The 17,317-nt window shown below is 41.4% G+C and overlaps 1 protein-coding gene across 6 annotated transcripts in view; it reads right to left on the bottom strand.

Moving 5' to 3' along the window:
- Nucleotides 1-1,562: 1,562 nt before the first annotated feature.
- Nucleotides 1,563-17,317, bottom strand: part of klhl4 (kelch-like family member 4) — a 36,547-nt gene continuing 20,792 nt past the window's right edge. For 4 of the 6 annotated variants that reach the window (XM_037076897.1, XM_037076898.1, XM_037076896.1 and 1 more), the window contains 9 exons: nt 16,474-16,610; nt 15,465-15,661; nt 12,884-13,096; nt 10,275-10,461; nt 9,969-10,193; nt 6,830-6,992; nt 5,352-5,564; nt 3,249-3,420; nt 2,846-2,905 (listed from right to left, as the gene is read on the bottom strand). In XM_037076897.1, the coding sequence (XP_036932792.1) occupies nt 2,846-2,905; nt 3,249-3,420; nt 5,352-5,564; nt 6,830-6,992; nt 9,969-10,193; nt 10,275-10,461; nt 12,884-13,096; nt 15,465-15,661; nt 16,474-16,610 (1,567 nt within the window). Of the gene's footprint in view, nt 2,906-3,248; nt 3,421-5,351; nt 5,565-6,829; nt 6,993-9,968; nt 10,194-10,274; nt 10,462-12,883; nt 13,097-14,533; nt 14,847-15,464; nt 15,662-16,473; nt 16,611-17,317 lie in introns of those variants that run through there. The other 2 variants (XM_037076895.1, XM_037076900.1) reach the window with 2 other exon arrangements.

The following is a 17,317-nucleotide window of genomic DNA, read 5'->3' as shown; positions in this document are numbered from 1 at the left end:
CCTCTTTTAAAGTCACGCAACATCCCAGTGATTGAGATCGTGTTAAATACCCGAGAGGGTTTAATAATAGGGGATAATCATAATAGGATTTCTGTATCAGAGCTGTTCAAGTTCAGCTAAATCAAGCAGCTCTGAGTTAAGCATGTGCCGACTTACCTTAAAAATATCAATTTGGATACTACTTATGTTAAAGTAAAGATACCATGTTAAATTATTTATTTGGTAAAGGTGGAAGTCACTCGTACTCGAGTAAAAGTCTTAATACATCTGATATTTAATGTTCTGAAGAATCAAAAGAACAAGTTAAAGTTAATAATACATATATTTATATGTGTTTTAATCTGACTGACAATAAACAAGATTAATTTAAATACAGTGTGCAATTTGAAATGTAACAAGTAACTTAAGTTATGAAATAAATGCAGTGAATCAAAAGTACCTCCCACTTGTCACAGAGTGGAAGAATAAAGTCACAGTAATTGGTAATACTCAAGTAAAGTACACGTATGGTCCTTGAGTAAATTTACTCAGTTACATTCCACCACTGATCATATAATATTGTTTTGCTGTATGACAGTACATTATTCTCTGTTCCCTTCAACCCGGGGTCAGTCTCGGAAACCTGATGAATTTGCGGTGCTGCGTAGCGTCATCACTCTCACCACGTGACCCTCGGAATTTGAATAAACGTTTGTTTCATGCTGTGGTTGTGAACCTGTGGGTGGCAAACTGGTCTGAGTTGGCCAAACAGTTTAATCTGACAGACGTGTGATTAAAGACTGAGCAATTTGGGCTGACCCTCAGGAGAAGAATACAACAGAAATGAATGGGAAAGAAACAAAATGCTGCACATTTGCAAGGACAAATTGAATAAAGCCATTTCCACCATCAGCTCGTGTTTTTCCACTTTTGAATTAACTGAACGGAAATGTTTTGTGATGAGTGTTCTGCACGTCAGGGCCTTCAGTAATATTACACTCCGATGAAGAGGTTAACTCAGGTGAACGCTATTATTAATGGATTTCTGTTTTCAAGATCTGGCAGGAGGTGATGTAGATACACAGGAAGAGAAAGTTAGAGAAGGAGATTTATCTGTATTTCCGCTGTGCAAAGAAAAAGCTACAGCTACAAAACAAAAAGACAAACGGTGTGTTATATGTTGTGTATCCTGAAAAGTTCTGATTTAAAACCTGTGGTCAATATTTTGCAAGCAGATACCATCCAGATCCCACCAAACGTGCGAGAGTAGGGTTAAAATTATTTGTAGGGCTGAAATAATAAATAAAAAATTGAAAGAAAAAAAAAAACAACAGCAGTTGGTTCTCAGTCTGTTGATGACACAGTGGGGAAAAAACAGATCGTCAAACATGCTCACCTCATTTAAAAAAGCGGGTGCAGCAATGAGAAGAAAAACGGAGGTTAATGTCGACATCAAAGCAGCTTTTCCAAGTGCGTTTAGTCAAAGAGTCAGTTCGGTTTACTATAAGCAGAGCAACGAGAGGAAATCAAAACCCGCCCGCTGGGGGGCCACACTCAGCTCGAAACAGGGATTGGAACATGCAGAGAAGACTGAAGTCATTTTATTTATAGGTTTGCATGCTGTACAAAATCATGATAAAAGCATAAAAAGTAACATTTTGGCCCCAGAAACATGATATAAGTACAGTTACAAATCGTCCTTGTTGTGATAAAGTCGTTTTTACTTTCATGAGCGGAACCGACTACAAATCTAAAAATCCTAATCGAAAGTCAGTGAGGTTTCTCTCAGATAGCTGGTTTGGGGTCAGCCACAGTTCGCTGACCGATTCCTCTGCGCTGATCATGACCCAAAAGGCATCATATCCTTTTCTAAAAATACAGAACAGACAGTGATCTCGATATATATTATTGTATAAATCAAATCAAATATTTCGCTCAGCTAGCATGCCCCGGAAGTAAAGACAAAAAACAAACAAACAATGACAGTAACTCGGCTTGGGCATGATTCCACTGACAAGAAATGCAGTTCACAAGAATCTGTACAGCAATGTGTGAAATATCAATATGATATATTTTTCTGTAATTCACAACTTTGTAAACTTTTATTTGATGCGAAACGAGACTTCGAAGACAAGCGAATGACTTTGGTGTTCTGTAGCTACAGGCTCGAAAAAAAAAAGAAAAGAAAAGAAACGTCCAAAAAAATATTCAGCAAAAAGTTCTTCAAACCAGCACGGACAAACTCTTCTTCTTCTTTAGTGTTCACAGTGGTCTTCTTCACTACAGCGTCCGTGCAAGACCACCCACCGAGGGAAGACGCTGGCACGTGGTCACATTTATTTCATTTGAGTTGCTAAAAAGTTAAATATAAACCCGAAAAATATACTGTATGCAATGGCACCGATAAGAAAGTCTCTGTTGAGATGTAAACTATCCTGCAGGCTTTTTTTGACTCTAAAAAAATGTTGCTTTTACATTTACAGACATACACTGAACTTTATTCGGAGAAAAAAAAAACACTAGTGTAACAAACCAGTATGACAAAGGCTCGGCTCTCGCTGCGGCGCTTTGCCAAGTCTATGAAAATTCTTGATCGGTTGAGAATGCGGAGAATGTGCAGTCTCCCTCAGTGGGCAGACATGGTCACTAATGACAGAAACAATGGGTTTATGGGCACCGCTCCATCTGTGTCTCCCCTCTGAAAAAGTCTGGAGAGCCGAGTTAAAGAGGAGAGAAAAAAGGAAAAAAAAAAACAAAAAAAAAACCACAACTCTCGAAGGATGTGTCCTTGATCTCTTGTTTTGTTTGTCCACTTTCCCTCGCCCGCTCCCTCATTTGTTTCCCGTGCTGCTGCGAGACAAAACGCTCAAGGCAATTTCACCACCACCACGCAGGCGCCCGCCCTGCCAATGTTGAGAGGGACCTCCTACAGGAAGACAGAGAGGTTAACACGCAGCCTCTCATCTGAGGCCACCTTCAAAAAAGAAAATCCCACTTTGCTTCATGCAGATAAGAGGGTTACAGGGGCGAGATTGGGAAAACAAGCCATAAAGTGTTGATAGTATTTCAGTGATTCCGGCAGATTTATTCCCCCTGAAGGGCGTTTACCGGAGCCCAGATGTTACGTGTCACAAAGTCTGGCAAAAACAAGCGAGTGTAAAGTTCTTGAGTGCAGAATTTGCATCATAATATGTTACTTTTTTTTCTTCTTCTAAAACAATAACAAAATAATAGGTCAAATGAATGACATATGAGTCTCGGATGATTACCTCGGTCCACTCGTTGTTCTGTGCATCGTAGGACTCGACAGTGTTCAGATATGACTGGCCGTCGTATCCACCCACGGCGTACAGCCTGTCACCCAGCAGGCAAACACCCACCGCATCCCGGGGAACGCTGAGGGACGACACAGTGGTCCACGTGTCCGTCTTTGGATCGTACCTGTAAATTCAAATATTTGGTCAGATTGGTCTTGTGCGTGGTGTGATGGGGAAAAAAAAAGAGTAAAAATCGTTCATCCAATCAGCCCAAATCTCAAGAGGGGGCACAGCGTCCCATCCCCACTAATTGAGACATCCTTATGTTCTCCTCCTTTTAATCACTGATGTCTGAACAGTCACTAGCGGCGACTACTTTCAGCATGGACGGAGAGCCAAATTGAAGCTTAAAAGGGAAAAAAACGTCCTCTTGAACGGCAGCTGGAGTCCAGGGAGAGCCGGACTCATCAGTGAGGACAGAAGTTGCTGAAGGAAGATAAAATGTTTAAAGATGCAGCTTTAACTTGCTGACACTTGGCAATGCCAAAAGTTTGCAGCTGCTTCGTGCAGTATAAATAATGACGTAGCAGAATGTGATCTACAATCAGTAAATTGTGAAGTAGTTCGTATGTAAATAGATGCTCTCTGGTTCAGGGGCACCAAAACTTTTTCCCTTAGAGGGCAAAAACTGAAACTTAATGACAGACCAAAAAGTTTTGTTTTGTACTTAATATACAAAATGGTTCTGTATGGAAGCTCTGAGAGGCAAAAATTCTAAAGCCAAAAAAAAGAAATCTTGTGATCCAAGTATGAACAACAGTAAGTTGTTTTTCTTCCTGTGTTTAAAAAAACGCGTTCCTGGATAATCGTTCTAAATCCCTTTTTTTCCACTTGTTTCTCAGGGCTTCTGTATTACTGGGATCCCAAGATTCAGATGAGCTCGGATTGAGAAAGATAATGCAAACCAAAACATTTTGGACATCCCTGTTTTAGGCGAAACAGCCACTGTGAGTAAGTACGCACTGACTTCCTGTAAATCACTTGATGTAAGTGAATAAAGACTCAATATTGATGCGATATAGAAGAGGCTCTGTGTAATTTATAATTATATATCAGCTCTATAAATGATTTAAAATGCTTCCCTGTCAATAAATCTCTGTGACTGAGCTGCTGAATGTAAACTAAATGTAGAACTCAGGCATGTTTACATTAACCATCAAATGAATGAAACATCAAAAGTTACATTAATCAAATGCATCTGTGGGAGAAAGCTTGTTTTACTTGTATTAGCACCAGATACGGTAGTGTGATGTTTATTTGACGGTTACAGCAGCAATTCTACATTATCTTCCTCAAACTAAAACTCTGCTTTTAATGGTAATATGTGTCTGATGTGGTCTATCTTGTTCAAATCCTTAAAATGACATCTAAGATCTGCCATTTGCCGTACATCTTTGAATCTGTAATTATTTTGTGTAACTGCTGGTCACAAGATGTTTCTTCTACTTCACTGTGAAGTCCATTCTCAGTGTGTGTATGTGTGTGTGTGCAGTAGAGTCTTCAAGCTTCCACATCACACTTGTGCATGCTGAGCACTGGACTGGGAAATGGCTTCCAAACTATTGGTGATTTCACAAAATGTCCTCGTAGGTCTGAAACATTCAACTGCAGGAACCAGAAGGAAAACACATTTTTTGACCGGAGGAGGATTTTAAACACATAATTAATGAGGAGTAGATAAAAATTAGAGGCAATTACAATTTATCAAAAATAGGTAAAGGTATTGTTATCAGTGAATTACCGCTCCAGGTGCTCCACTGTGAGTCACATCAGGTTCAGAGTGAGGAGGATATTACGGCCACCAGATGGTGCCAGATACTGTAAAATAAAACCATGTGTGGAAAACTATGATCTCTTCAGTTTGGTATCTTGTATTATGACACAGACATGTCTCAAAACGCAGGAACAGGGTGTGGGTTGGAGAGACTTTGACTCCCTTTTGTTCTCATTAGAAACATTCATCCCCACCCCTGGCTGAGTTACACCAGCTGCAATCCAAAACCGTTTACGCAACATTTGTGTATTTTTCTCGAGAGGAGAAGTGTTTTTACTGACCTCTCAACACAATCGGAGAGTCGGGAACAGTGGTTGGAGGCGGGGGCGTCGTGTCCGCCCACGGCGTACAGGAAGTTGTTGTACGTCGCCACACCGACTCCTCCTCGCCTTTTGGCCATGGGAGCGCACATGCTCCACTTGTTGGTGTGCGGGTCGAAGCACTCCATCGATCTCAGGCAGGAGCTGCCGTCTCGACCGCCGACCGCGAACAACCTGGGAAATTTGAGAGAACGGCGCTCAGACATCTGTAAAATACAGCACCGGATCTGGCGGGAGCTGCTCACGTCAGCTGTCAGATGCTTGTAAAAAAAAATAAATGACAGAACAGTGATAGCATGACAGTTTTTGTAAGATACAGCAGTGAGCAGTGGATAGCAGTTTTTCAAAGGCTCTTTCCTTGAAAGTGTTCTCTCCCATGAAGATCACATCAGTGTTTTTCAGCGCTTGTATCTCGCAGGCCCGAGAGCAAGAAAAGTAGAGGCTAGGGAAACAGTTTCCTTGTTGTCTATTTTTGACCTAGATGCAGAAATAACTTCGACTTTAACGCTGAATACTGGATGGAGCCGAGCAGCAGCCTCTTTCTTTCCTCCTTCGGCACACAAACATATTTAAATGAGGGCTGAGAGCTGGTCTGTTCTCGGCGTAATTTACTCTCAAACGGTGTTGTAAGGCATTTAACACATACAAATACACAAAGTGTTTTGCTGTTAATAGAGTCTAGATCGCGCCGTATAAATTAGCACACTAATCAGAACTTCTGACTATTTCACAGCCGCTCCGTAGTTTCTCACATGGACCACAGAAGGGTCGATTCTGCGTTTTTCAATGAGTATAATGTTGTCAAACTATTACTGCACTAATGCTGCCTTTCAGCTTTTTCCTGGACCGGTCCGCCGTGTGTTACATAACCATGCCTGTGTTGTTGCATGCTCTCTTTCCAAGTTACGTATTACATTACTGTTGACCGTTTTCCACAGCAAAAACTTGCTGCAGTGTTTTGTTCATCTCAGTGCAGTCTGCAAGTTGACTTTCAGCAGGATTTCATGGCGGATATAAACATTTCTCTCTGCACAATGTCACATTTGCTTTTGCATGTGTACAAACAGATGATGTGTCTTTAGCAAAAACTAAATCCAGACACGGTGTTCACAGCTAAATTTTGACTCTGTAAATAAGATGATTTTGTGATATAAAACATGCAAAAAAAGGCAAGAACACGTGGTACCGTTTGGTGATTTCACATTGTAATATTCAACTTTTCTGCATTTAAAAAGCCAGGCAGGGCTCTTACGAAATCATGCGCTAAATCTGGCATTCCTTTTTTACTCTAAATTGCCTGTGTGCTTCTGTTGTGGCTTTTTAGATGCCAGCGACCTCGACCTCAGGCAGCAGCGGAGAGTCAACAAAATACTCTGCCTGAGAGCGTTGGGGGCGCACATTTTAGCATTAAGCTAAGTGGGCCGCACAAAGCAACGTACTTTCCGTTGAGTGCCGTCACTCCCATGGTGCTCCGTGGTGTCGACATGCTGGCCACGTAGTTCCACTGCCTGGCCTGCGGGTCCCAGCGCTCCACCGTGTTGAGATAGCTCCAGCCGTCGTGGCCTCCCACGGCATACATAGGGCCCTCCAGCACAGCAATACCTGGACGAGTGGAATCAAAAGGTGCATGTTACACAAAAGAAGTCAGCTGGTTTGGTGTCAGAACTGGTACTTGTGTATTAATGTGTATTTGTGCAACCCTGATTCCAAAAAATGTTGACACCCTGTGTAAGAGGTAAATAAAAACAGAACGCATGTAGTAATATCCTCTATACAAGTTCATAAAGAGCCTTTCGAGGATGCCACCTTGCATAATCAATCGTGATACTACTATCTCCTCCTACTTTACTACTACCATGATACTATCACCTGTTACCAGTGAACCAGTTTAGCAGAAGAATGTTCCAAACAGATGTTTTTTGGAGCATTCCACAACTTTCCCAGTCTTTAGTCTCAACATGTTCGAAAATGGGTTGCTGGCATCAATTTCAGTATAAGTGTGTATTTACAAAAAAATCAAGTCAATTTGTTTTATTTCTGATTTGCACAGCGTCCCAACTTTCCTGGGAATTAAGACCATCAATAGAAAAGCATAAGCAAAGTGCACCTGTGGTGAGACCATAAAATATTTCACCTTAGATCAGGTTAAAAAAAAAAAATGAACCCTCAGGGTAAGTTATTTGAATTCTATTATTGTTCGTAAATTTTTCAATATCCACACAGGAGTGACTTGAAAGAGCTGTGTAGCTTGTTATCTTACTGTCCTGTATTGATATATTTTGAATTTTCACCAGGGGGAGCCTGCATCTTTCCAGTCAATCCACAACCAGCCTGCCACCGTGGCTAAAGGCTCGGCTTGCCCATTTTAAAACCAAAGGTAAATTGGATGTTTGGAGGCTGCTGGAGGAAGTGTCTGCTCTGCAAACCAGCACCTCTAATTTGCACCCTCTCATCTCTGTGACCGCTGCCCAGCTCTGCTCGCTCAACGCTTGGTTTGTTTTCACAACAAAGGATGTTCTCTTGAAGGTGGGCGTGATGGAATAGAACATATTTGCTTCTTAAACAAATGAAAGATAATGCGACTCGAGTATGTTTTTAGCAGCCTGACAAGAGTATATCTAAATGATTATCTGTATGATATCATGATGATTTTGGCCAGGATATTTGAAATGTTCATATGGTCAATATTGGCATTACAAATAAATGTTGAAACACTTTCTGCTTTTATAGTATTTTTAATGTATGTGTATTATTGTGCATTGTGTAAAGTGTATAACATTAAACTATCGGTCTTGTGTTAAATGCATGCGCGAAAATAATAAAGCTAAAGTGCTCGAGGTTTTTAAAAACGTGTTTAGTTTTAAAATGGCGTGCACGAAGAAAAAAAACTCACAAATGAGATTAAATTAATTTTGATGCACCATCATGCCATTTTTTTCGCACCACCTGTATCTTCTTCCGATCATATGTCGTCAACCACGCTTCAGTGAGTAAACCAATTAAATCAAATCTCCGGTTCAAACTTTCCTTCGACAGTTCTTGGAGAGAGCCGAGGCCGAGGGCCACTTCTCAGCAGAGTGAGTCATGCAGCCGACCCAATCTTTTCACAAAACAGGAAAGACTATAAAACTGCATTGTTGTTCCTCGTTCCCCCATGTCACACAGGAAAGTGGTTTTCACCAGCAGCATTGCAGAGGATGTTTTAACACAATGCATTTTTATATTACCACCCTTATTTCCTTTGGTGAGAGCTCAATTATTTTGGGGGAACATGAGGGCCAGACCGCATTCGGAGGAACTCGAATGACAAAAACAACGTTGGACAGAAACAATTCTCGTGGTGAATCTCTCTTTTATTACCGACTGGTGGTTTTTGGAATGAAAAAAAAAAATGTTTCTTTTTCTTTGCCTTTACCCATAATGCACACAGCGGGCTACGGCCGAGCGGGGATGTTGGTAGACACGCTATCAAATATATTCAGACTCAAAATATGCACGCCACAAGCAAAGCAGCGAGAGATATTTGCTACGGGAAAGATCAAAGACGACACAGGTAATCTGTACAGTGTGATCTCCTGGGCTCGCTGATACCTCCGACCACACTGGGTGAGTGAGCTGAATGCTTTGACAAGATCTCCCCGTTCTGTTACCCAGACCTGTTTCAACTGTGAATCAAAAACGCTTCTGATATGAGATTTATTGGGCAGGGAAGGGTAAGGAAGAGCAGGGCCAGCACAGCCTGCCAAGCTTTGATAGGGGAAATGGGTAAATATCAAAGGTCTATCTCAAAAAGAAATGTGTGATTTTTCTTTTTTTTCTTCTCCTTTTTTTTTCACAGTGCGCCAGCTGTGCATCCTGCCATTTTCGGTGTTTCATAACATCAGGTAGCCCGGCCGAGCACGAACCTTGTACTTTGAAGCACAATTGTGTTTTATGGTGAACATCGTCTGCAAACATAATGAATTTGACTAAAATGTTAGCGAATGTTTATAATATGGGTCAGATGTTAGTAATTGTCTTTATGACACACGAAGATGCAAAGAATCATCGATTACCCGATCAGTTGGAAATCAACTGTAGTTTCAGTCATTTTCCGAGCAAAAAATACCAAACGTCCATGATTTTCGCTGTCAAATAGCTTCAGCTTTTAAAGTATAAGACTGTCAAAACAAGCTATTCAAATGCATGTCACTGAGCTGTGGGACATTTTCATTGATATTTTTCAAGACGTTGTGACATGTTACAATTACACAAATGACAAAACTATATAATTTTATATGAATTATCTGAGTAATTTGCAGCCCCACCTGCCGCTAGCTCAAGTTCAACGTGCCCATATTTTATGAGTTAAAAAACAACTATGTTTTCTTTAAAACAGCAGAAAGAGACTTTTTTTGATTCTGGCAACCCCTAGCAACCCAAAAGAGGTATGAGCACGATCACCTCCTGTTGCATAGATCTCGAGGTTGCTAGTGTGTGGTGTGGTGTGCAATAGGACTCTGTATTAAACTGAGACTGTTTTTTCGACATAGTATGTTTATACTAAATTATACATTTTGTCCCTTTAGACATACTCACCTAGTCCATGTCTGTGTGTTGACATGGGGGGCATGGTGGACCACACTTTATTGAGTGGATTGTAGCACTCCACCATGTTGGACGTCTTGAGTCCGTCCCTCCCTCCGACCACGTACAGCTTGTTGTCTATCACCGCAACACCAAACTGCAGTCGGCGTCCATTCATGACCCCAACCTGGACCCAAGTGTTGGTCCGCAGGTCGTATTTCTCTATAGTGGTGGAGCCTAAACAACACGCACAATCAGTGTTACACTTTAAATCAAACAAGCTGCTTTTTGGTGATAAATGCTGTGTTAAGGCCGTACCTTTGGTAGCATCCATCCCTCCGACAGCATAAAGTGCACCGACTGTGGATTTTCTGGGTTTGGTTCTTGGGCTCTGAAACATGGGACGTCTCTCGGGCAGGAGATGGTACTTCATGGCCTCCATCAGCAGCTTTTGGCATTCCAGGTCATCCGAGAACATCTTGTTGTTTTCCAAATCTGCAAGGAGCTACATTTTAAAGAATTACATTAAAGGTTAACAGTGACAGCTGTTTATTTTACGTCCCATATTGTCGTTTCTTGTTAGGTGGAGACCTCTACTGGCTGTAGTAGATATTACAGCAGCAAAGGAGGATGTCAGGAGAATTAGTAGTCTACATTGGAAATAGGTTGGTGAAACAAGCACAGGACTTTACATAAGTAACACAAACCACAATGTTTTCCTCAACCTAACCATGTAGGAGTCTTGCCTAAACCTATCCAAAAAGTGAGGGTACAATAAATGTCTAGTACGCCTGCTGTTGACTTAGTGCAGTTGTGTTGTTTTGTCTCGGAGAGTGACTGCCAGTCAGCCGACTGAGTTGTTTAACACGAGGATGTGTTGAAAAACTGTTTACAGTGTTTATACAAATCCTTTGAAGGGCTGCGATGAAATGCTTGTTTTTCTGAAACCAACTGTATGTGGTGTAGAACTACCTTGAGTACTCAACATATAAAATGTTTAAATGTAACAGACTGTAGAGTGAAGAGCAGATATAACAGAATAACAGATGAGCTCACGTAACACAAAGATCCTTGCACACAAGCAAAGTCTCATCTTTAGTAAAAGCAAGTCCTCGGCCTAACCCTCAGCCACTGCAGTCATATTTTGCATCTGTTTGGAAAACATCTCACCAATTTTCCCAGTCTTTTTGGAAAATATCCCCTTGTGAGTCTTAAATATTTTACCTCTAAATAACACTGAGCCCACGCTGAAGATTAAAGCCGTTGCTTTTCTGAGAGAAGTTTGAATATTTCACCACACATTACCTTTTCATAAATAAATAGTTTTGTATATATTTCTATATTGATCGTATTAAGCCCGCAAGTAATATTCTGCTCATGTTTTCAGTTTCTACTAAAAACAGCACCAGTTTTGACAAATGCAGTGATTCATCTCTGTTGTTTGTTTGCCTCACAGCGAACAATGCCTCACCAGCCAAACGCTGAGATAACTTGCACATTATCTCATATTCTCCACGTAAATCTCATTCACTGAACATTCACTTCATTGTTGTTTGCGAGCCGCAATACTGAGGCTTGTTTTTTCTTGCATCTATTATCCAATATAAAGTGAAAAACAAAATTCACATGTGCATATTTTGGTTTGGAAGGTCTCCAAATAAAACTAAAACCTGCCTATATTCACACTTCACACCTGCCAAAAATTGCTTATGTGGGTTTGACGTTATGTAAATCAGGATGACACAGTTGTAAAACAATGCTTCCATCTCAGAAAACACGGCATTCATAAAACATGACAGTTGCAGTGGTTAGAACGATAATAATTCAAACACAAGCAAAGCTATTTATAGCCTGACAAAAAGAAAAACTCATGTGTAGCTGTCATACTGTCAACATGATTTATCAGTGAGACGAGGGAATGTTTTCACATCAGCCACAAACAAAAGAAATATTACTGACAGTGCAGTAGTTCATCGCCCGTCAGAGGTCAGTTGGAAGACTGTCGGTGCATTGGTGGGGAATCTATTGCAGTAAATGTTTAGGGTTTTAAGCTTAAAGGGTAGCTCCACCAATTTTACCTATAAATGTGTGCTTACAGGTGAATACTGGGGTATACTGCATATGCATATGTAGAAATGTTGTATAAAGCCTTTTGTGACACGAGATGAAGCTGCATGTCATCTGCATGATAGATTGCCTCTAGTGATGAGGGTAATGTCGGCGCCAGGTTTCAAAAAGGAAGATAAATGTAAAGAACAAAGAAAAGGCAATATCTGTAATATCTGATCATTTGTTTTTGAACTGTCCATAACGAGTCCAACAGCAATAAAGGAGAGGAATGCTAGACCAGTGGACTGCTTTTCAAAACCTGGCACCTACATTACCCGCAAAGCAACAAACCCCTGAGGGAATTTATGAGATTACACACAGCTTCCTCTGGAGCACAATTTTAATGTGTAAAATTGGTGGAGATACCGCTTAAACAAGTAGTTGTTTAATCAGTTAATAGAGGAAGCAAAATAATTGGCAACTTTCATTCATTTTTCTTGCAAAAATGCCAAAATACCCAGGTCCAAGCATCCGAACTGTGAGGACTTGGCACTAGTAAAGTGAATAGTAAAGTGAATACCATTGAATTTCAGACCTTGAAATCTGTCATGTCTTAAAAAATATTACAGACATTTTTAGCCATTTCCTGACATGTAACAGACAAAACAAATGAACTCCTGTGTAAATATTAAGAAAAAATAATAATAATTTGCAACATGGACAGCCTTACTGCAGCAAAGGTTAAAAAAATGACACTTTCTGTTGATACTAAGGACAAAAAAAGTCATTGTGATGGCTTTGTTCTCAGCTACAAACTCTGGCAAAAGAACAGTGCATGATCCTTGTAACACCTCTGGACCTTTACCCCTGTGTCTCACCTGTGGGGGAAGAAGAGGCAGGCGGATGAAGGCCAGCAGCACCCCAAGGTCCTGTTGTCGATGCTGGACGTCGTACCGCACCCACATCATCAAAGCCTGGAAGATCGTTTCCTCGTCGGGGACATTGATGTCATCGCTGGAGAGCAGCTTAACGATCTCAGCCGTGGGGAGCAGCAGGAACTCCTGGTTCTGAATGACCTCCAGGAAGTGTTCCTGGAACACAGAGGAGACGTGGAGGAGACAGATAATCATCAGTCATTAGCTGAGGGCTACGCTCAGCGCAGCTCTGTGTGTCCAAGTGTTTGTGTTCCGACACATACAAGGACAAAGAGGTGGAGACAAATTGATCTGAGTAGACAGAGAACGCCAATTTAGAGGTTTCCTATCAACAGATTTCTTACATAACTCACAGTGCGATGCTCTCCATCTCTCTTAGATTTCGTATGAACAGATGAACCTGTCATCTGTTTCACTTAGCTCTCTAAATAAAATGATCCAAACGACAGCCGGCTACAAATCAATCTGGCCCAAAACAACTCCCAAAAAAAAAAGCCTCTACATAAGCTTTTAAGGCGTTTTTTTTTTTTTGCCTCTGATAATACATGACACCGTTAAGCCTTTACAAGGCTTTTAATGAGGAACAGAAAGGCGCTACGCACCAAACATTACCATCACACCAGTGCAGTGTCCAAGCTCTAAGTTTTGTGGAAGACGCTCTCTACTGCCTCCCTAAAGATTGATCTTCTATTTACTGGCCAGAAGCCCGGGCAATATCACAGCACTGCATGGCTACCTCTTCAAGGACATTGTCTCTGGTCAGTTCCATTAGGGATGATGCTACATAAAACATCCCTTTCTCCCCTACAGTATGTTATACCCGACATCAAAACACACGAGAGACAAGCACAGCGATCCTCGGCCATAATCACGCCCTGTTTTCTTTTTCGAGCGAGGCAGCTGCGCATTAATTATTAAGCTGCCAGAATAACTCTGACAAATCAAGCGCTCGCTGTAGGGCGGACGCTCAACAATTACGAAAAACAAGCACGCTATTGATCATCAACTTGCAGCAAATTACAGTGTCTTAGTCCGATCTATTATGAGAGCAGGTTTTAAGAGCTTAACGCAGACAGCCTTAATGAAATGAGGGACATCTATTGATCTGCTGTGGTAACGTGGAGGGGAAGAACTCCAGCCAAGTCTCTGACGTTGCTTTAGACCAATTATTTGTAATTACCAGTGCCAAACGGCTGACAACTAAATTGAAAGCCTGAACCTAGTTTGTTTCATAACCATGTAAAAGGGATGCGTTTTCAAATGCTGGCAATCTCATTGGTGAGTAAACTGCTCGGAAAACAAGATCAGCGGGAGAGGACGCTAATTGATTTAACTACTGCAAAAGAGTAATTGTGTAATAACAGTGTTTTTCTGGAGAGGAGGAGTGCTGATGTTTAATTGGAGCGACAGTGCTCAAATTACTGTCTAAGAACTTTTTGATTACCATGTAATTGGCAGAGTCTGGCAAAGCATTATTTTTTTACTATTGGGATTTATTCACAAAATCCAAATACTGTAGCATTTACTGAGAAAACTGAAGTATAGTTTTATTGCTCAAAACAGACACAGTCTTGTGAAACAATAACCGAAAAGGGCAAATCTTGCATAACGGAAAAGGATGTGAGAGCCGGATCTCAGCTGCCATGCTCAACTAGAAAAAACAAGCTTATCAAAACACAACTCGCTCCACTCAGAACCCAGAGGATGGGCTTCCAGGAAGCTCACAGCTCCCACTGCTCATTACAGAAGTGATTGAACAGGAAGTTGGCCCTCTTGTGCAGTTTGATGATTAGATTAACCTCCTGGTCCTGGATGGGGTCTATGTAAACAGGCTGAGCAGATGTCCTTCAGGAGATAAGGCACCGCGCTCCCCGCTGTCACTTCTGCGCGGCCAGTGAGACGTTATCTGACAAAATATGTGCATGAATCTTAATCCAATGCAAATATTCTCCACGGATCCAGTACGTATATATAGAAATAACATTTCCACAAGCCTGTCAGTGCACTAATCAACGTGTGGTAACGTGGTGTTTCTTACTGACAGCCATATAACCAAATTAGATAAAGGGAAAGCGTGAAACTATTCCATTTCTATTCAAATGTGCACATCACCCATTCCTCTGCTGATATAAGACGATATAAATAATAAAGACACCAGAGGCTCATTCCTTTACACATGACAGGTGATTTAAATTAACAGACCTCAAAACAGAGGATGGTCTCAAATATTCCACTGTGTTATATACAGTATATCAGGCCGTGACACATTGAACGTCACGGCTTGATGCTGCTAGAATTGTGACTGAATTCATAAAACACTGGTCATTATAAAGTGTGTAATCAGAGCTGATGTAACCGCACATAACAACACTAAATGTTTAAATACTCTAGATACTCTTACAGCTCTCATTACCACAGCTGCCCTTGTGTATTCACGCAACCAAGAGTCCAATTCGAGAGTGCAATCCCTTATTAAATATATAAATAATTCATCTCGCATAGCCGTGTCAATTAGCCCTCCTACCATGGTGTAGTTGTGAGCCACATTGAGCAGGTCCACGCAGCCCTGGGCGTCTGCAAAGGAGCGTATTCCCAGGCAGTTGGAGGGATGAAGCTGTTTCATCAGGAAGTTACAGCAGACCTGGATGACTTGTGAAAGCTGGAGGAGGCAGGCTGCTGCCAATAAACTCTCAATGGTCTCCTCTTTAAGCTCGAGGACGCCTGCAATGTCAGGACGAGAGATACGTGCGTTAATGTCATAACTGCAGGCAGCCACAATGTCAATCACAGTGATGGGAGAAGCATCAACATGAGCAAATATACCAAATTTAGTCATTTTTAACAATGTAGTAATTTTTTATATGGTGAAAAGTTATACCACTAGAGCCCTGCTTGAAGGATTACTCTATCAATTCTAGACAATAACTGCTGTATATGTGAAAAAAAGCAATATAAAGCCTTTCATGGCTCCAGAGGACGCCGCATGTAATCTTATAAATCGCCACCAGTGATGTCACTCAGTGGCTAAGTTGTACTGTGGGTAATGTAGGTAAACTGACACAGCAGAACCAGAGATGCCACTTCTCTTATTCCATGCCTTCGTCTTCCTTTTTTAAAACCTAGAGCCTACGTCACCCACAATGCAACTCTGCCACTGATTGACATCACTGAAGGCAAGTATAAGATTACGTGCAGCTTCCTCTGGAGCCACAAAAGGCTTTAAACTACTTTGCTCACATCTGCAATATTACTCCCCAACATATCATATCACATCAACACATCATACTCAGGCTGCATTTAAGTATTTTCGCTAGCAACATCGTCACATTATTTTATCCTATTTTATGATTCAAACACTGTAGAAGTGGACAGCTCTTTGCCCTGTAAAAATGTGGCAACATTACACTGAACTGCTGCCTGGTCTGTCGGCCCAGTGATGGATTGTCTTATTGATCCATTTTAATCACGCTGGATTTCAGAAGGCTCATAATAACTACTTACAAGTGCTAGTGAAGGTCTTTACGAGCACTCACCCGTGTAGGCGAAATTAACCAGGGATCTGAGGGCCTCGGGATCAACTCCCTCCATCTTTATCTCCTCCTGCTTCGCCTCTCTCACATCGCTGGTGAACATTGCAGCAAAGTAGTCCGACACGGCGCTCAGGACCAGTCTGCCATAAAGACAAATGCAGTGAATTTGTGCTGCTGTACTGTACATTAGTTTACAAGTCTGTGTGGGAGATCTGTACACTGATTGCTTTAAGTGGTCAGTGAATCAATCCTGAGGTTTCGTGTCCTCATGGAAAGGGCACATCTTCGCAGTATACTGCGTCACGCTGTATTTTCTGTTGTACTGATTTATACTCCTACGCTGGGTCACTGTGACAAATGGAATATAACTTCCTGGTTTCCCCCCGCATTGTGTATCATTCCGCTTTGTCAGTGTATGATTAATGCAATTACACCACATACTTCACGTTGCTAATAGCCACACTGGTCAGACTTCTAATTATGTTGACTCATTTGTCTAGCTCCTGTAACACACTGCTTGATTCATGAAGGAGCACGGAGATCACATAGCAACGAAAAGGAAGCAAGATCAAGTGACCGACAGCCTACACCCATATTTCCATAATGCTGTGGTTTCTAATATTTATGTACGTACTAACCGTATTATGTGTCCGTCATTATGGCTGTGCACCATCCCTGCTTTACTTGGCTGTGTCTTATGAGCAAATATGAAGCCAGACAGTCAGACAGCTGATCATTTCACCCAACTAGGTCAGTCACTGACTTTTTTTTTCTCTTCTCTCTCGGTGGAGCATTCTGGTTTCCGTTTCATGAGTCTGTCTGGATGAACTAACGAAATACGGCATAA

Source organism: Acanthopagrus latus, chromosome 18 (assembly GCF_904848185.1).
Source record: "Acanthopagrus latus isolate v.2019 chromosome 18, fAcaLat1.1, whole genome shotgun sequence".
Taxonomy (NCBI): domain Eukaryota; kingdom Metazoa; phylum Chordata; class Actinopteri; order Spariformes; family Sparidae; genus Acanthopagrus; species Acanthopagrus latus.
The sequence above is the reverse complement of the archived record's forward strand: the minus strand, read 5'-3'. Positions and strand labels throughout refer to the sequence as shown.